Source organism: Hipposideros armiger, unplaced genomic scaffold (genome assembly GCF_001890085.2).
Source record: "Hipposideros armiger isolate ML-2016 unplaced genomic scaffold, ASM189008v1 scaffold_139, whole genome shotgun sequence".
Classification (NCBI taxonomy): domain Eukaryota; kingdom Metazoa; phylum Chordata; class Mammalia; order Chiroptera; family Hipposideridae; genus Hipposideros; species Hipposideros armiger.
The window spans coordinates 9803-30468 of record NW_017731489.1 but is presented as its reverse complement, the minus strand read 5'-3'; the positions used below and the strand labels follow the sequence as shown (position 1 = coordinate 30468).

At 37.6% G+C, this 20666-nt stretch overlaps 1 protein-coding gene across 1 annotated transcript in view; it reads left to right on the top strand.

Moving 5' to 3' along the window:
• The window catches only part of EPSTI1 (epithelial stromal interaction 1), a 77687-nt gene extending 57254 nt beyond the window's left edge, over positions 1 to 20433 (top strand). Inside the window, exons 9-11 of the mRNA XM_019650295.1 lie at positions 9738 to 9811; positions 13479 to 13578; positions 19912 to 20433. Coding sequence (XP_019505840.1) covers positions 9738 to 9811; positions 13479 to 13578; positions 19912 to 19920 — 183 coding nt within the window. The 3' untranslated portion in view covers positions 19921 to 20433. The remainder of the gene's footprint in view (positions 1 to 9737; positions 9812 to 13478; positions 13579 to 19911) is intronic.
• The last annotated feature ends 233 nt before the right edge of the window (positions 20434 to 20666 follow it).

The window sequence follows — 20666 nt, the reverse complement described above, 5'->3', positions numbered from 1 at the left end:
CTATATTGTTTCTGCTCTCCATTTCTGGGATAGGTATCAAATAGATTTTTGAAATTCTAGATCTGTTCTCTGTATCTCTTCATTGTTTTTCTTCTACTTCTTATCTCTTTGGCCTTTTTCATTGCATTCTGGGAGAAACCTATAGGTAAATCATCCTCCTTACTAAATGATTTCATAAGTTTTCATTCTGCTTATTAGGCACATTTTTTGAATTTGTTTATTTCTCAAGATTGCTGATTTACTTTTTCATAGCAACGTTCTGCTTCATAAGTACAATTTTCTTACTGATTTCTTCATTGATGGCAATTACACAAACATTATTGTTTTCTGTTTACTATTCTAACAGTATTTTTTTCCTTTCCATTGTAAATTTTATCTCCCGTGGTTTTCTTTCTGAAGTGTTTGGTGATTGCTGGTAACCTTGTCATGTTTCTTTGAGCATGCTGCTCAGCGAGGCATGCAGGAGCTCATCTTCTGGGCGTGGGAGAAAAACTCCTGTTCATAGTCAGTAGGTACCCAGATGTTGTCCTGTTTCTTTGAGCCCAGACATGCATCCTCCATTCACTGTTTACTCTGTGGGCCGTGTCAGTGCTCCATTCACTGTTTACCCTGTAATGCAAGTGTGGAGAACAGAGCCCACTGCCTTTCAGTGCCCTTCTCCAGCTGATTATCTTAAGGACCACATCAGTATTCCCTCCTAGATAGAGCTCCTTCGGAAACACTGCAAACTCAGCTCCAGTTTATCCCGCACATTTGTTTCTCTGTATGACTTACCCTATCCCCTTTCTACCTGTCAGGAATTAAAAAAGAAAAAAAAATTCTGATTGGCTGATTGCACTTACTGATTTTCACATGCTTATGCATTTTATAGAGTTGTTTGGAAAGTAAAAGCAAATACTGAAATTTTTGGGTGACAGAGGAAATTGTTACAGAATACTGATGATGGCACTAGCACTTTGTGGAGAATGCACGTAAAGCTGAACTCTGAGACCTTGTGCTCAGCAAGATCATAACTAAACCCACTCAGTACTAAAAAAAGAAACGAATTAATACCCAACCCAAGAATTTAGAACAGGAACAATAAATGGACACTGAGGGAAGTATAATAATTAAGATAAGAACAGAAATTAATAACAGAACTTCAAGAAACAGCTGTTATAAAAATCCAACAGCTTGTTCTTTGGTAAAGTCAGCAAAATGAACAAATCATGGTAAGTGTAATCAGTAAGAGTTTAGTAAAAATGCAAATACACAATATTAGAAATGAGGATCTAGAAGCATAGATTTAGAAAAGATTAAGTTTATATTACTATAGATAATACTGTGCTCATAAATTGAATATGTGGATTAAGTGAGTGATTTTATAGGAAATTATAAAACTCTAAAATAACTCAAAGAATTAAAATACATAAAGACAAGTGAAAATGCAAGTGATTTATAAAGTTTCCTGAGAATTACTTCCTCCTCACAAGCTAAACTTGGCTTAGTTTAGGGCAAGTTCACTGGAATTTACAAGGAATAGATTTTTTTCTCATGCTTTGCAAATTGTTTCATAGTGAGGAAAAAGATGAAGTAATTTGGAATTAATATATTTAACTATCATCCCCTTGATGTCACAGCTTAGTAAAGGGAACACACACACACACACACACACACACACACACACAGAGATTAACATCTGAAAGAATTCTAGTAAACGGGGTTTTTCTCTTAAATATTTTTTTCTCATATAATCATGGCAAAGGTTTTTTCTAGGAATGCAAAGATCAGTAGCTATACATTATAACTTTTTATATCTTATAACTGCACTAGGATAGGTCATGAGAGAAAAGGCATTTGATCACCTCTTTAGTTATTAAAAAGAAAAAAAAGGTACTGATAAATTTTAACCTCTACTGTCAATTAAAAACAAACAAAAACTATAGGGCACAAGAAATAAAATTTTTTCTTAGCATACATGCAGTCTTCTAAACCACTAATCAACATTATACTCAGCGGGGAACTACTAGAACACCAATATAAGGATACCTGCAACCCCTACCGCCAACCAATATTGTCCTGGAAACTCTGAGTGCCTCTCAAACTTATCTGATGAAAAACTTTTCAGTTAAAAACAAAAAGAAAACAAAACAAAAAACTCTTAATATAACATGGAACAAGGCTTGGGAATGGTTTTACCCCACTTGATAAGACAAAAATGAAAAATGAGCTTTTCTAATTATTAGAAATAAGTAGTTATTTGTGGATGAGAGCAATTTGCCTGTACAAGCCAAGAGAAGCATGTGAAAATGTTTACAACAAATGGAGTTAAATAAGTGAGAGTTGATTATAAAACATATATATACAAAACTCAATAACTTTCTCACATAGCAGTAATTAATTAGAATGTATAGATTAAAAAGTTCTCATTGAAAAGCAACTATGTCAAGATTCATCCATGTGGTCACAAATGGCACTATTTCATCTTTTCTTATGGCAGAATAGTATTCCATGATGTACACCTGAAATCTATGAAACTTTGCTAACAATTGTCACCCCAATAAACTTGAATTTTAAAAAAAAGCAACTATGTAAAAAATTGCTCAATTCCTAAAAAACAAAAACCAAAAATGCTAAACTTTCCTGTGATCAATCTGTCAATTTAATAAGTGTCAATTTGAATAAAGTAGAATGGATAATGCATCTGAATGGTAAAATTCGGTATTGTAATAACTACAGTTCTATTCAAATTCACTTGTGGGTTTAATGCAATTCCCATAAAAATTTCAATGTAATTTGAGGTAGTTGGAAAAACTTTACATTTCAACTGGGAGAATAATCATGAGATTAAATAAGGGGCTTTAGAAAAAAATATGATAATAATTGGTGTGTTTGCTGGAAAGAGCCGAACTTTCACTATGAGTTATTAAAAATACATCAAACTCTCCCTTTTGGTGAAAGGCAACTGAAATGCTCTTTGGCAATATCAAATTCTGAAGAGTTTCCTAAAAGTAAAAGTATTAGATCTCAAAGGTGTACGTATATTCTGAGGAAATAATCAGGAATACACACAAGATGGAAGTACAAGGTTGTTTATTTTTAAAGTGATATTCATGGAAAGTTTGATAGCATTTGGTCAGCAGTAGAGGATTTGAAGATTTTGAAGTTTGGAATATCATGCAGGAATCGCTGTCATGTTTTAATGACATGTATTCTCACCTGTATGAAAATGAAAAACTAAAGATGATAAAATAGTCTGGGTGAGCTTAGAAAGCTACCTCTTCTTGTACTTTGTCCAAATTACTTCATCTCTCTAACCCTTCCTCGTCTGTTATGTATGATAGCGATGTTATTTACCTGGTGACATCTTTCTAGGATTACGTGGGAGAAAGCAGGTAGAGGGCTTATCCTGATGCCTGGCACACGGTAGCCCTGTAAATGTGACCTGAAGTGATGATACAAAGTTATAATCTATGTGTATAGACCAAGCCGTTAAGGAAATATACTGACATATTAAAGGAGCTTATCTCTGGGTGGAGAGTTTTTATGTGATTATTATGTTTTTTTTAATAGTTTCTGTACTTTACACATTTTTTACAACAAATAACTCTTAGAAAAAAATGTTTTTTTAAAAGAAAAAAGTTGAGAGGAAATATTTCTGGGTGGTATATACAGAGATGTGTGAGTCAATGATTCTTGTAACTAGAAATCCGTGTCCCTGTATATTAAAATGATAAAACTAACAATAGTAAGAGGAAAATATACATTATTATGCTACTTTTTGACTCCCCTACTTTACCCATCAGTATTTACTTCCTTTGGTTTGGTTGGTCTTCTCAGTTTTGGGGGGTAGCCAAGGGCATCTTTGTCCTTCTGGACAAAGCTATTGCTGTGGGGAACCACAGAACCCAGACTTCTCTAAACTGTCCCCCTCCCCCCCAAACTCTTCCGTATTAACAAACATTCAAAGGAGGGGTTCCTTAGCTGCCATGGAATTGTCCTCCTGCTCCCACTGTCCTTTTCCTCTTGTTCAGTGGACAGGACACCCTCTCCTGGGCAAGGTTTGTCCTTCTCGGGCGATGACGCTTTAATACTTACATAAAGCAGTCAAGCTGAACCATGTCAGGACAGGCTTCGCTGGGATTCAGACATGATTTTGAAATGCCCCTATCCTAGTCCTCAGTTATTCCACCACAGCCTCCCTGTGGGGCATGCCTTTCCCTCCAGCCTCATCCGGTCTCTCAAGCGCCCAGCTTTGGACACTCCTGTCCGCTGTAATGTTGACCTTTTAGTAAACGGAAGCACAGAGGCGACTTCTACAACCTCCAGCAGGAAATGGTGACCCCTTTACTTCCGGCTGTTAGCTGGGGCCCCCAGCACTGACTCTTTGTACTCCCCTGCAGCTCCCCTGCAGAGCAGCTCTCGTGGGGCGCACTCAGGCCGTGGCATCATTTGCAGGGTTGTGGTCATTGACCATCAGCACTTGGCCAAGGTTTACAGGAAGTTCTGCTCGTGGCTTCTCTAAGATGAGGTCTGTTTATCATATTACTTAAGTACCCTCTTTGAACGGGGCTTTGTCTCAAGGTAGGGAGTTGTGTAGAGCAGTGAGAAAACATGCTGCCTCTGGGAGCCTTCATGGACCCACTTAAAATCACAAACGACACCCAGAGACATTTGCTCCCTGTTTCTCTTGTTCTCATCCCTTCTTTGTAGTCCTGTGTCATGCAGGGTACTTGAAACCTTGCTCAGCAATGCATTTCCTTCTGCTTTGCATCATGGCTGTTCCTGAGGAGATCTCCCTCATTGAACTGTCATATCCTTCAGGGTGGAGCTGCGTCTATTTGCGTCTGTACCTTTAGTATGAATCCAGGTGCTCATCACGACTGGTGCTCAACAAATATGTGCTGAGTGCGAAAGGACCGGACGGAGCCTCAGATGCTGTGCGTCCCGTCCCTCCTGCTGAGAGCATTTTGATTTCCTTATTTGCAAAGCTCAGTCCTTGGCACAGAGATGACTTACTTTGTATCTATCCAACGAGGCATAGTGCACTCGTATGTGAGAACCCAGTAAGTGAAGCGAGAATATGCTTATAAGATGTGTGGATGCATCCTCAGTGGTACCAAAGGAAAGCCAGCCTCTCCCTCGTAAATATGCTCTGCTAGTTATGGGATAATCACCCTGCGAGCAGTGATGCTGGACCATCCTCTCCCGCCATCTGCAGCCGTGTCCTTGCGTGGTGAGGCCTCATCAGCGGCCCATCCCCGTTTTTCTCCTGCTCTGGGTTTTGTCCTCTGCAATGTGGATGCTGCATGTTTCTCTGTCCCTGTCGTCTTTGAGTCCTCCTTGACAGTCCTTGGCATCATCGTGTAGTGTTTTGCTCTTTTACATTTTCAAGTATTAAACACTGTACCCATTGGGATTTTTAAACAAAGAAAACCATAAGGAAACAGAAATGGGGGAAGTCATATATTGGCATGGCTCAAAAGTTAACCTGAAGTGGTATATGATGTTTAAACTTCCTGCCGTGCCCATCCACCCTCCATGTGCCTCCCCCTAGTGATAATTACAGTTAATGTGCTAGTGTGCGTTTTTCCATAAAAATGTTTTAAATGTGATGTACACCAGCACATACAAATTGAAATGGATATAAGCGTACCTTTTTTCTTTACGTGGAGAAGTCCCAGGAAAACTGCTCTGAACCTGTCTGTTATCATTTAACATATCTTAAGAGATGTCTCCATTGCCGCCTTCCCCTTCCGCCACCTGCTTTATTCTTTGTAACTGTTGCATAGTATTCCATTGTGCAGACAATCTAACTTATTGTGTCAGCTCCTTATTGATGGACATTATGACTTTTCTGTTGAACTTTTACTGGTTCAGTAACACAACTGTGACTGTCTTTATACAGACCTCTTTGAACACGTCTGCAAAGGATGTGCACATTTTACACGTTGATCTTATTGCTAAATTGTCCTCCAAAAACTAAATTAGTTTTCTCTAACTTAGACACTCCCCCAAAGTACTTGAATGTACCTGAAGATCTGTCAGACTTTTCTTCTTTTTGTCCGTATAACAGGAGAAAGTTTCTATCTCATTGTTTCAATTTATATTTCCACGATTATGTGTGAAGGTGGTGACCATTTTGAATTCATAGGTAATATGTAGCTTTTCTGTAAACTGCTTCTTCCTATCCTTTGGCCCTTTTTCTCTCTGGTGGTGGTTTTTCCCTTTCTGGTTTGTATGAGGTCTTTAGATACCTTCTCAGGCCTTCCTTTAGCCTCTGTCTAATAGTAACTGAACCAATGAGCCTCACTCAGCATGTTTAATCCTCTGCATATCACTTATTTATGGTTTCCTTTATTCTAGAATATAAATTCTCCTTTTTTTTTTTTCTAGCTGAGCCATCCTGCTACCTGTTGGCAGCTCAGCGACAGTTCCGCTTGGGCCAGGAATCGAACCGCTGTTGCTCAGAGCTCACACTTTTGAGCAAGCTCTTAACCAACTGAGCCACTCGGCCGGCCCTAGAATATAAACTCTTAAGGAGCAAGGATATTATCTGTCTTGTTCATTATTGTATCTCCAGCATATAGATCCAAGCCTGACTCATACCGATATGGTTGAATGAATGGATGAATGAATGAAAGAATAATTGAATCAGCCTATGTGTGGTATAAAAATTTAACTTTTTTTTTGAGTTTGTTTATGGTATTTTTTTTCCCATTGGAAACTCTGAATTTTCATTCAGTGAAATGTATCAATCTTTTTCCTTTATGTTTTCTAGACCTTTCTCGCTCCAAGTTTATAAATAAATTTACCCAAGTCTCCTTTGAAAATGTCTATGGTTCCATCTTTTAGATTCAAATCTTAGACCTCCATAACATTTATTTTAATATAAAAAATAAATTGTTGCTAGTCTATCAGCGTCCATTGAACTCCCCTTTGTGGGTTTAACACAACAACTTTATGGTAAACTGTATGTCCGTGGATTACGTCTTTTCCTCGACTCAAGTTGTTTTAATTAGTGTAATTTTATCATTTAATAGTTGATGAAGTTAGTTCTCCCTCATTTTACTTTTTTTTTTAAAGGTTTTTTGTTTGTTTGTTTGTTTGTTTGTTTTATGGCTATGATCTCATATTTATTTTTCCCAGAAAAATTTCAGGATCATTTTTGCTGAGGCTGAAAAGATTATCTTAAAAATTATTTTAAAGACATATGTAATACTATGTATATACTATATACATATTATATGCATTTATAGTTTTAAAAAATCATTATCTCATGTCTAGAACTGATAACAATTTAGTTTGTTCAGAGTTTATGTTATTAAACTTACGATGGGCTGGATACCAGAAGTTGCTCCTTAGAGAAATGAGTTAATGCAAGTGAAAAGAATTAGCATCCTTGGACCAGAGGGCTTTCTGTTTTTCTAGAACTTTTGAATCTAAATGGGTCCTCTAATTCTAGACATGGCTGTTATAATTGAGTATGATAAACCATTGAAAAATCATCCCCAATTTTAATCACCTATTTGGATGTGTCTTACAGAAGATTAGATACAAGAAAATCAAAACCCTAGTCTTTATTGTGTTACTAATGAGCTGTTCAGCTCTTGACAATTTAATTAAACTGAGTTTCTGACCCTGTGTTTCATCACCTGTAAAACAAGCATAATAATGCTCATTCATTCATTCATTCATTCATTCATCAAATGATGCTTTATTTACCTGCCTATCTTGAAGAATTGTGAGGATTCAGTAACAGAATTGTGGTGAAATTCTTGTTTGAAAATATTAAGGTCTTATGGTTAAACATCACGCCTTCAAAACATTTTGTTTGCTTCTCTCAGGGCTTCTCTTCCCAAATCCCACTGAAAATACAATAAAGGGAAATTCTTTTTTCAAAAGGCCAGTAAGAACAAAATAACAGGCCAGGAGACTGCAACAAAGAAAAGATATAGCAAAATTTGGAAGCTGGAAAGTAGAGAAGGAAAAGCCAGAGCTCATTTGCAAGAAGTAGTTCTGAAGCAAGAGTCAAGAATTGGAGGCAGCTCGTCCCCCTGAAGGCTAGGGTTGAAAGGAGGAGGATGAATTGGAAGTCTAAAAGAGGAGTGTAAGATCCCTAGAGCCCCCTCCAGCACCACACTGAGAGCTGAAAAAAAAAAAAAAGAGTTGTAAGGATAAGGGAGGAGGATGGTGGTGTACTGGGAGGGAAAGTGTGAATTAGGGTGGAGGTGATAATAGAAATATAAATCGTCTTCCATAGTAGGAAGTCAAAAGATAATGCATTTTCTAAAATATTAGAAATCAAAGAATATGCATGCTATTAAGGAGGAGGTAATTGATAGATGAAACCATAGGCAGCAACTGAAAGTGATTGTGGTGGGAGCACGGGGGAGGGCTGGAGTGTCTTTATTTTGGTGTAAGCCTTGAGAGTACTAATAAGTAGTACTGTTACTTGGTGGACTCTTAAAATTATGTACTTATAGTGAGAAAATTTGAAATGAAATAAAAGACTTTGTGCTATTGTGGGAAAGTGAGTCTCTAGCACAAGGCTTGGCATTTGGTGTTTCATAAATGCTTGTGGAATGATTGAATGAATATCATTCAGTTATTTAGAAAACTCTAGTTTTTCCCTTGTTGTTGGTGCCCGATAGGAATTAGAATGAAATAATGCACTTTAGAGATTATTGACTGGTATATTTGGAATATCACAGTATAAGAAACCAGTATTTTTATTTTGGGTACTATAGAATGTCAGAAGGCCATTGAATAAAGTTAAAAAAATAAAATGTCAATCTGAACTTTGAATTCATTTTGTACTTTTCATTAACAAAGTTTTGGGGTTGAAAAAAGTACAGGTGTTGGAATGCACTGATCAAGACATGGCAGTATTTTCTCTGCTAGGGAATCTCTGACTCAGTACTAACTTATGAGTATGACACAGGCCTGATAACTTTTCCCTCTGCCCTTTTCTGCCTTTGAAATGAGGTTAAAACTCAGTCTGCCTCAGGGGAGGTAGTTGAGCATTAGAGAAATCCTGCCACCTAGTTCTTTGGTTTAATACTGTAAACATAGTAACTGACTTTGGAACTTAAGTTGCCTCTTCGAAGAGGATAATCAGAATGTCAGAAGCTAGAGATTTAGTTGTAGTAACTGATCTGTTTGAAGCAAAATAGCCCTTCCCCCCCACACACATCCAGGGAGTTCAAAGTTCTGTTAATATTAGAAGTAACTAGTTAATAATAGGTTGAGTGATTATTCTCCAGGATGGAAAATGTTTTATAAATGGAATTGCACTACAGAATTGAATCCAGTATTTGTTTGTAAGTGGCTTCGAATTTGTTGGGAAAGAAATGCTAGAGAAATGACCAAAAAAAAAAAAAAAGTATTGTGTGACATTCCTTAAGGACCTAATTTGATTTGTTCTTCTTTGTAAGACACAGGTAAGTTTGACACACATTGTGTTTCCCTCTCTGTGTGTTGGAACTCTTGGTCTAATATCTTGAACATGCATTTTAATCTCACAATTTTACACTCACAGAGCTTTTATTTGACTAAGGTACAATTATTTTTTATATGTATATATCAAATATATATATATATATATATATATAATTTTACATGGAAATTGTACTTAAGTAAAAGTTTCAAAAATTGAAATATTGCTCAAACTAAGGTTAAATATGTAACTGATTTGGGTATTTTCTGTACAAACACGTTAACAGAAAACCATATTTTAAAACTCTTCTTGTTCCTAGAGTGAGTTACTGGAATTTAAGCGACAGCAACAGGAGGAAGAAAGAACCAAAACCCAACAGGCAGAACGCAGGAGGTATAACTGGCTAATAAAAAAAAGACACGCTTGGTTAAGACAGTTCCCTGTAAAGTGTTTGCAATGATTTTGGAAAATATTATAGTAATATTGAATACAGTTTTGGAATATGTATTATCTTTTTAATCTTTCTATTATTGGGGTATGATATGTGTGTGAAGATGCCAACTGCTACATACACACGTACATACACATACAATATCCAATTTTTGTGACTTGGTAGCATAAATTTACACTATAAAACTGAATCAGGCTCACAAGCTATGCGCTTATTTAGGCTATAGTTAATTTGCCTCCAAGGGAAGAAAACACCTTCATCTTTTGAGATGACGCTCTGCCATTCTTAGACAACTTTAGAATAATTGAACTGGTATAGGTGATGGGATACCCATACTTGAGTACTAAAGCTCAGACAAAACCCCCAAGAAGTGGGTTCATATTGACTAACATATTAGGAAAAAAATTTTTAATAGAACCATTCTGGACATTTTAATAGTGTGAAAGTACCTTCTATCCTATTCTTGCTAGCAGACATTGAGTGCCTAGTTCAATATCATGTTGATGTTGGGACAATGCTAACAGCCACCATATCTGTCATTATTGTGTTAGGATTTTCCTGAGGGGCACTTGGGTTATTTGAGCTTATTGGGGGGTGCTTGAGTGTCTCAGGAGAATAATTTAATGTAAAGACTCTCACGATTTAAAGGAGCAAATTTTTCTTTTGATACCAACTGGCTTCTTTTATGTGTGTAACCTTCCCACTATCCATGTAGATTTTAAAATTCTGGTGGTTTCGTTTTTTAATTGAGACTTTAAAAGGTAGGAATGGAAGCTCTCAATTCTGCTGGAGCTGCTAACAGTGGATGGACGCTCATATTCTTTTGACCAGATTATGCTGCTTCCACAGTCAAGTGAAATAGTTTTAAAATGTCATGTGTGAATTTATGTGTTCTCTTCTGATTATATGGAAACATCAAAACTCTGACACACTGGTTAAACTATTTTGTTGGGGTAAGGGACACTATTACTGCTACCTATTTTTTTTTTTTTTTTACAAAATAGGCCATAAATTAATTTAGTCTTCTTTTGATTTTTCTCAGGATGTGTTTAATGGGTAGTGCTAAGACTTCTAGTGTTTTGGGTGTGAGGTGGAATGGGGGATGTTGAGGGAAAGCCCATCTTTGTTACTGACAAAAAGACTAGATAAAAAGAGCCTTGGGTGTATGAGCAGTCCAGAATACCATTGTTCATGTTGTTTAATGGGGAGCAGAGTCGGCCTTCTTTTCCTTAATGTACAAGTCCCCAGCTCAGTAAGGTATTGCTCCATTTGCATGCTGAGAGGTCCTGCAAAGGGGACTTCCACATTGAACCAGGCTGACCAGGATATGGTACTTGGGTGGCATTTATGGCGAGGAGGGGAGAAAAGCTTTCTAATAGCTAAGATGTAAGCACTGCCTGATGGGACTCGAACTTGTTGAGTTAAAACAGCAACCCAATAGTAACAACCCCCCACCCCCCATCCACTGCAAGGGTAACTATTGCATTGTTCTGTACACCTGAAACTAACAATAAATAAATAAATAAATAAATAAATAAATAAATAAATAAATAAATAAAAAGACAAATCAATTTAATATAAATAGGAAATGGGCAAAGATTAAGAATAGGCAGTTTAGATGGAAAGAAATACAAGTAACTCATAAACAAATGAAAATGTCTACTTTAGTCACAGTAAAAGAAATGCAAATTAAAATATTAAGATTCTGTGTTTCACATATCAAATGAGAAAGATTTAAAAGTTTGATAACACAGTGCTGGGAAGGTGATGAAGAAATAAGTACTGTTTGTGGGAATATAGACTGAGAAACTCTTTGTACATAACTATTTAATCTAGTAATCTTAGTTTTAGAAATTTACCTAGTCATATACACATATACACAAAGATATATATACAAAAATGATTACTATAATTTTACTTATAAAAGCCAAAATCTGGAAATAACCTTGGTTCTGTCAATAGGGAGTTTTTACATGAATTATGTTACATCTATATAAAAGAATATGAAGCAGCTTTTAAAGAATGAGGTATATCTGTATGTGTTAAAAAACAGAACTCAAGATATATCATTGAATAAAAACAAAGTAGGGAAAAGTGTGTATAAAAAATGTCTATTTGTATAAATATGAAACAGCTACAGACACTCATGTCTATATAGCCATGGCAAAATTTTGGAAGAATACATATGAAACTGTTGATGATAATAACTGTCAGAAGTAAATTTGGTGCTCTGGGGTGGCAGGCAAGCCCTCCTTATTTCATAACTTTTTATGCTACTTGGAATCATTTTATTATATGTATATCTTATTTTATAATAATAAACATATTTTTAAAATAAAAAAAAAATAAAAAAAAACAGCAACCCAATAAACTAGAGATCCAGCTGAGTCGGCATTTTAGCCCTGAGCAAATAGAGACAGGCAAAAAAGAAAAACCAAAAAAACAACCAAACCCAGCCTGTGACTGCCACCCAGCGGTCATTATCCTCAGGATTCCTGAACCTCCCACAGTCGCCACCTTACTGCCACCCACCATGACCATGTTCTGCTCATCTTCCTGACTGAAAGGGGGCCAGTGTGCCTGGGTCCAGCTTATCCTTACTCCCATTAACTCATATCGCGTTGCTGCTGTGCACCAGGCACTGTTTCAGCCATGAAGCTTATGGTCTTAATGATGCTGTTTTTCAATAACCTGTTGACATCACGGGGTACCTACTTCAATGCTATTTCTCCAGCCTTCTGCTCCCTGATGCTACTCAGATATATCAAGGCAACTCAGAGCATGCTGTTGCTTTTAATTTACCTGTTTAAATTAAGAGATTTAAATTTAAAATTCCTTAGTAGGACAGGCATACACAAGACCATGAAACACATATTTAGGATGATTAATTATGAAGTGATCACCCAGGTGAGCCAGCTCCAGGAATAGAATATATAACCACCACCCTACAGTTAGCCCTCATTCTGACTTTATGATAATCACTGTCTTGCATTTCTTTATGGTTTCGCCTCCTGTGCATTAAACTTAATTTCTGAAATTGGTTGCTGCCAGCATGACCTAACGTCATACTTGGGAAAGTAGAGGAAAGACGTGCCCATACCTTCTTTTTAAAAGCTCAGGGTTTCTTCTTCTGATGTTTCCTCTTTCCCATATGCTCTTCCCGGTTCCCTTCTGTTTTTCACTGGTGGGATTTACTTTAGCAAGACTGGCACATGGGAGGGACACCCAGCTTGCAGCAGCAGTGCCACATTGCTACTTTTGTTTTCTCTTCATGTCGTAGGTCTTGCTGAAGCTTCCATCTTTCCTTAGCCTCTGGGGTCCGTACCTGACATGGCTGTAGGGGTATAGTTGCTTGAGAAGACAGGCAAGTAAAACTGGGGAGTAAAGAATTGGGCCCCCTCCGGCCTGAGCCATAACTGGCACCCGCTCCAGCATAGGGCTGTTAACAGCATGTCATATGGTTAATGGGAAAAGAATTTTCCGTAGATTTCTTCTAAGCTGAAGGAAGCAAGCAATCCCACAGTCAGTCATACAGCACATTAGGGTTTCAAAAACCTCTCAGCCCTGCAGCAAGCTTTTCACTTACACACATTTCTCATTGTTTTAAAGGGTAAATAATGCTTTTCTGGACCGACTCCAAGGCAGAAGTCAACCAGGTGGCCTGGAGCACTTTGGAGGCGATTGGAATATGAATAGTGGGAGCAGCTGGGTGAGTTTTTGTTCTTTTTCTCTTAAAAAACAATCTTTCTGAGTTGAAGAAGAAAAACAATGAGAATTTTAAAAATATGTTGCGGCCTTCTCCCCAGATATTTGTTTGGTGTGCTGTTCAGCTGTGTGGTGGGCAGTCAGCCAGGGTGATTACTGTAAATTCCACAATAGCTTCTGAGAGGGAGGTAAATCCTGATTTCAGCTCCGGCCAATCACAGTAAAAAAACGGCACCTGCCCTTTGTTCTCAGTGTGTTCACCTAGACTGTAAAGCTTTTTATCCCCCCTGGCCCAGACTTGCAACAAAAACAAATGAACATTTCTTTTTAAGGAAGATTTTTAGTGAAATATGGTTATAGAAATAGTAAGCATTCTCTAGTAATACATTTTTTTTCAGTGTAACTAGCATATTAAAGAAACCAATATTTAGTTTTTCACTACAAAATGTTTTTTTAAAAAACCCTGCAGCAAAAGGCAGCTTTGGGAAATGAAATGTCCTTGCAGATTCCTGTGAAGAAAAGCTTGCAACTTGCAATGTGAGTTTAATGTGAGTTGCGCTCCCCGTATATTATTGAGGCAGCACCGAGCCTTCAGCGTGATGTAATTGTGGGGTTTGCACTGTGTACAGAATCAAAACAACTACAGCAGGCTTTACAATTCAATTAAAGCCCAGGTGCATATGTGTCTACTCAAACAAACAAACAAACAAACAAAAAAACAGATGGAAATCTTTAAACTGGTTAAATGCAACAAAATAATCAAGGGCTTGCCGACCTAGAAACTCTATAGAGATCACTCTTGAATAAATAGTGGACAAAAGATCATTTTTGAGAAGACAACCTGTTAGAAATCTTATATGCATGTCTCCTTAAAAGGCATCCAGTGGTTAAAATTGGTCGATTTCACAAATGTATCTATGGGGAAGATAATAGAACGCAGGCAAATTTGCAGAGACTGTGCAGTGGGTGTGTGCATTCGTCCATAACGTATGGTCACGTGTATCACTAGCGCATTCAGAAAACAGAGATAGAAAAGAATCTCAACAGAGGGTTTTTGCGTCATGTGTTACAATTTACAAATTACTGACGTGGTCATAAGAACGTGAGCAGGAGTCCTGTGGAACGTGGGGCACTGTGAGTTTATTGTCCAAGTTTGTGGAATTTATAAATTATGAAACATGAGTGAAACTCAGATTTTGGACAGGACTTGGAAACTGGGTGCACATTTTGTCCTCTACCAAACCACTCGCCAAATTTAGAAAGTGCCTAGAAAAACACCTGGTGTTGAGGGGCAGCTGATGGGAGGGAGTAAACGATAACTATTAAGACATGGGCTGCTGCTCAGGGAAAGGACTGGGGGACCCAGCTCACCAGTGGCGGTTGGCAGGCTCACGGAAGTGAACTGGAAATCTTTGCTTTGGTGCCTCACAGCTGGAAAAGAGGGGAGGAGCATTGTTTCCTCATGATGTGATGTGAGTGAGGGAAATTGACGTTTCCTTAGTAGGACAGACATGTTCAAGTTAAAGAGGTTATTCCCTGACTTGAAAGAAGCGTGACAGAGAGGTGAGAACTCGGGCTCCATTCCCACCTCCATCTCTACTTGCCTACGGACATCTCTGTCTGTATGCCTGCTCTTCCTTGTGGAAGAGTTTCTGTCTCCACTGACTGGGGGACTTTGTTCTAAAAATACTCCCCCATTCTGAACTCTCAGATGTTCCTACTCAACTAGAAAATTCCCATCAGCATAAAACACTAATAAGTATAAATCATTACCACCTTGCCCTCTTGCTGTCTCTTCCCTTTGGAACAAAACTTCGAGAGGTATCCATCCTTGTTGTCTCTGAGTTCTTTCCTCCCATTCCTCTTAAACCCACTGTAATCAGGTTTTATTTTTTATTTATTTATTTTTTTTTTAGCTGAGCCATCCCGCCACCTGTTGGCAGCTCACGGCTACTCAGCTCGGGCTGACTCGAACCGCTGTTGCTCAGAGCTCAAACTCTTGAGCGAGCTCTTAACCAACTGAGCCACTCAGCCGGCCCTGTAATCAGGTTTTAGACTTTACCTGCCCAACAGAAATGCTCTCGTCATGCTGCCTAACAGCATGCACATTGCAAATCCAGTGGTTATTTCTCAGGGTTCACTTTTGGACCTATCAGCATCATTTGTCATGGTGAATCACTCCCTTCTCTTTGAAACTGTTTCCTTACATGATTTTTGGGAACCCGTACTCTCCTGGGTTTCTACCTATTTCAGTGGCCACACCTTTTCATTCTTCATTGCCAAATCCCCTGCATCTTTTTGTCCTCTCAACATTGGGGTGCCTCAGGGATCTACTTTAGACCACTTTCTGAACTTTATGTTCACTTGATACCTTTGGCAGCCCCATTCATTCTCATGAAACTAAATACTATCTATATGCTTATAACTCCCAAATTTCTATTTCCAGCTTAGACCTCTTTCTCCAAACTCTAGGCTTGCATATGCATTTGTCTGCTCAACATGTCTGCTTTTGTCTCTAACAGACATTTCAATCTTAACATGTCTAAAATTTAACCTTCAATCCCTTTACCCCAACACTCTATCTGGACTTTTTCCTGTTTGCATAATGGTACAACCCATCCCTCACATCCCCCCATAGCTGATCCACCAGGAAATATTCTTGACTCGTCCTTCAAAATATGTCCAAGCCAACAGCTTCCCTTCCCCACGTGATCCTGCCTCCAACCTCCATCAGTGCTCACTTGGATTCTTGAAATCATCTCCCAGGTGGTTTTGTTGCTTCTGCCCTTCCCCACTTAGAGTCCGTTCTCTATATGAGAATGATCCCTTTGAAACAGAGGTCAGATCCTGTCAGCTTCTGCTCAAAAGCCTCCAGCGGCTTCCACGACTCTCCAGTCACTTGGAGGAAAAGCCAAAGTCCTTACAGTAGCGTACCAGGTGCTACGTGATCCAGACTCCACCTTACCCCGCGGGCACCCTCCTACCGCTCTGCCTCTTGGTCCTCCCTGCCACACTTGCTTTCTTACTGTTGAAACCTTGAGGAACCAGCTGCTCTCACCTTGGGGCCTTTGCACTAGCTGCTCCCTCTACGCTCTTCTCCAAAATATCCATAGGATTTGTCCGCCTTGGAGTATTCCCTTGAATTCCTCCTTAGTGAGGGTTCCTTGGTCCCCTGGTTCATGCTGACACCTCTGCTTTCACCCCTGGCTCTCATCATCCCCTTTCTGGGCTCCACTTCCTTTCTCTATAGCACTCAGCAACTTGTAACATCATTGTATTTGTATGTTTTGTTGACTATTTACTCCTCGTCTCCCCCTGTGGTAATTTATGTCCACATGCCATCAGAGCAGGGCCCTTTGGTTGTATCCCAAGCATAACAAAACGGTGACTGGAACTTAACACATGCATAAGGAAAAAGGTGGCTGTGATTGGTTCACCCAAACAGCAAAGGTTTAGAACTAAATGATGTGATATATTGAAATGACTAGATGATGAACTTAAAATAGCTGTGTATAAAATATTTGATGAAATAAATACTGGATTTAAAACAATGAGTTCAAACAAGAGACAAAAACAACCAAGAAGATTTGAAAAAAGAACAAACCAGAACCTTTAGGAATAAAAACACATAATCATTGAAATTAAAGCACTAAATGAACTTATCATAATAAAAGGAATAAAAATGAAAAACTAAACCAAAATACTATTCTCATCTATTATTTGGCCAAAAAAAAAATCCTCAGAAAACAGAAGATTGGCAATATATTTGTTAGCAAGGCTGTGGAGAAATAGGTTGTTTTATACTTTGTTGGTGGGAATTCAAAATGATACAAACACCATGCAGGTTAATTTGTTACCATTTCCTCATAAATTAAAAACCAGGCCTAGACATAGTATGGAAAAGTTCTACCAAATGTTTTTTTGGAACAGATTATTCCAAATGTCTATAGAGTTTTCTTTAGATAAATGAAAAGGAAGAAGTAATCCCCAAAAGGATTAAGCAGGGGAATGTAACTTTCAATCAAAATCAGGCAAAGACTACACAGGGAAAAAAAAAATCATCTTACAAACAGATTCAAAAAAATTCACAAAATTTTGATAGATTCAATAATGAATATTTTTAAAGGAAAAATATGTCCTTATCAAATTTATCCCAAAATGTAAGCTTGGTTTATCATAAATGAATTTTTAAAAAATAAAACAAAAAATTGAGATAATTCACCTCATAAATTATAGGACAAACACCATATGATCATCTCAATAGATACAGAGAAAGCAAAGCATTTGATAATTTTTAATATTCATTTGTGATAAAAAGTTCTAGCAAACTAGAAATAGAAAGGAAATTTCTAAAATAGAAAGGCATCAAAAACCTATCATCAAAATGTATCAATGGCATTTTCTTTAAATTAGATATAAGGATTGAAAAAGAAAAAGTTTATAAATCACACATGATACAGTTACCTACCTAGAGAGTACAAAAGAATTTATATTCAAATTATTAGAATAAATAGCCACCCAGCCATTGTTGGTAGATATGAGATCAGTATATGAAAACTAACTTTGTTTCTACACATTGGAATAAACAAAACAACCTAATAAATAGATCTAATCAAAGATGTACAAAACCTTTTTTAAAATACATCAATTTTTATAGGAAAACATTAACGAATAAGTAAATGGAGAGTTATACTTTGTTAATGAATAGGGATGAGCTCTCAAATAATCTATAGATTTACTTAAGTTCTAATCAAAGCAGAGAACCAAGAACAGCCAATTCACTCCTGAAGATAAAGAAGTGTGTATGGGCACTTAATGAAATACTTAATATCATATGAAATTGGCACAGGCAGACCCAACCATTTCTGGAATTTTGATGTATGACAAAAGGCAGAGCACATCCCTGGGGGAAAATGGACTTTTCAACAAAAAGGACTTATCCAATTGTTGAGACAATTGGACGTAGTTACCCACATGAAAATCTGTCCCTTCCTAACACTATTCAAAAGAAACCAATCCCAGGTGGATTAAACCTTTTAAATTTTAGAATAAACTATTTATAAAATTGAGCTAGGGAGGATTTCATAAGACCCAAAGTATAAACCAAAAAGAAATGGCAAATATACATTAAAACAAAACATCTATTCGTCAAAGGACAACATACAAAAGTAAGAAGCCATAAACTTTTGTCCTGAATATGTTTTGTAAATAACAAGCTAACAAAAGCTTAGTAGATGGAAAATATGAAAAGTGTGTCATTTATTTAGAAGCTGATAGATGATGATTGAGCTCCCCCAAGGAATGAGGAAAGCTAGTCCCAACTCTCAGATGGGGCTTAGAGGAAATATTGGAGCCAGTAAAAAGCCAAAGACAAAAGGAGAGGAAGGAGGTGGAAAATGTGATAAAACTAAGATGAAAGCCAACAAAAGAAAAAGTAGTTTCCTGAAGCATCATATAGAAACTTAAGCAGCAGGCCTCTGATAAATGTGTTGGGTGCACAAATTCAGTTGACCTTTATTTTTAAACCTGTTAAAATTTACATCACATTCTTCTCATATTACTTAATACATATTTATTTGATGATTTAAAATTGCTTTTGCATTTTAAAAAAATGCATTTCGGTTTTCTAGAGTCTATTAGTTTTCATGATGCACCTAATGTGGGACATTGAATCACTTCAAACGGTCTTTCTCTGATACCAGTAGGTGAGACCCTTTGAGATATTATGGGAACTCTAACTCCTTTGTCTTCGAGGGCAGCTGAGCATTTGCCTTGGCCTCAGGGACAACCTGAGATTTTAGTTTCCCAGAGTGTTAGAACAGCAGCAGCCTGAATGCCGAGTGTAACTTGGTCCAGCCTTCTGGGAGACTTGGTGATTTCCTGACCTTTGCACGTGGTTTGGGGCAGACTCATTTAAGTCTGTCTCCGTTCTTCAGGGTCCACTTAGATGTCACCTTCCTGCTGCCTAATACAATGCAACTTCCATTTAAATTGCACTACTCCACACTGTTCGTCCTGTCCTTGCTGTAACTATGGAGGTGGGCGACAATATGTGTGAGCGTTATTATTTGTGACCCATGTCAGCCTATCTCTAAGAACACAGCTGATGAGCCCTCATTACTCAACAAGCCATTGTTGTTGACAGGGACTACATTGTGAGAGGAATGCAATGGGACTTGAAAATCCAATCATTTCATTGGGACTTGAAATCATTAACAAATAGTCACTTAAGCCTGAGGTATTAAGAGTGTTCTTTGAAGGAATCTTATTGTGGACTTACAAAGGCTTTGAATTTTGTTTTGCTGCTTGCAGTAATTTTGTTTTCCTTTTCTTTCAGGATATGTGAGAAATATTGACTGACATCTGGCCTTTGTCAATTGACATTGAAAACGTTCATGAGATGCTTTTCTTCCAGTGCGATTTTGTGCATCCTTACCACCCTGACCTTGACTTCAGCTGCCCACCCACTCAGCTGAGCAGCTGGGCAACAGGTTTCTTCTCCCTGCTGTTGTTCATGCAAGTTTGCAGGAGCTGATCACTGAACTTATATTTAATCTCTACTGCCAGGGAAATGTTACAGGATCTTTCTAATTAGTTTTGCTTCTTTTATTGGAAGTATAATTACAGCAATGTTAGTAAGATAGAAAATGGGGAATCATTTGATGCTTCCCTGTTAGTGAGAGCTGTGATGCTGCTTGCTTGTCTCTCTAAGCGGCTAATTCTCAGATCAGGTCTGGGGAAGTTTCAACATCTTTTTAGATTGTTAATCCCTTTCTTAATCCCGTGTACAAACGTGAGCCAAAGAAAAAAAATTAAATCTTTTGTACTCTTTTAAACACATTTATAAATAAATGTTGAACTACCTTTGTATAAATGGTTGGCTTTTATTTTTAACAAAAAAAGCTATTGAGTTTGTTTCTCTTGGGGATTCTTATTTTTATATTCTCCCTTGCAGTCCACATACATCAAATATAGCACTGTAATCACTATGGGATCTGGGTTTGGTCTTCTTGATTGACTTACTAATATATATTCCTCTGGTTTTTCAGAGTGGGACAGTTTATTTCTGAAAGGCCAATGTCTCTCCAAAAA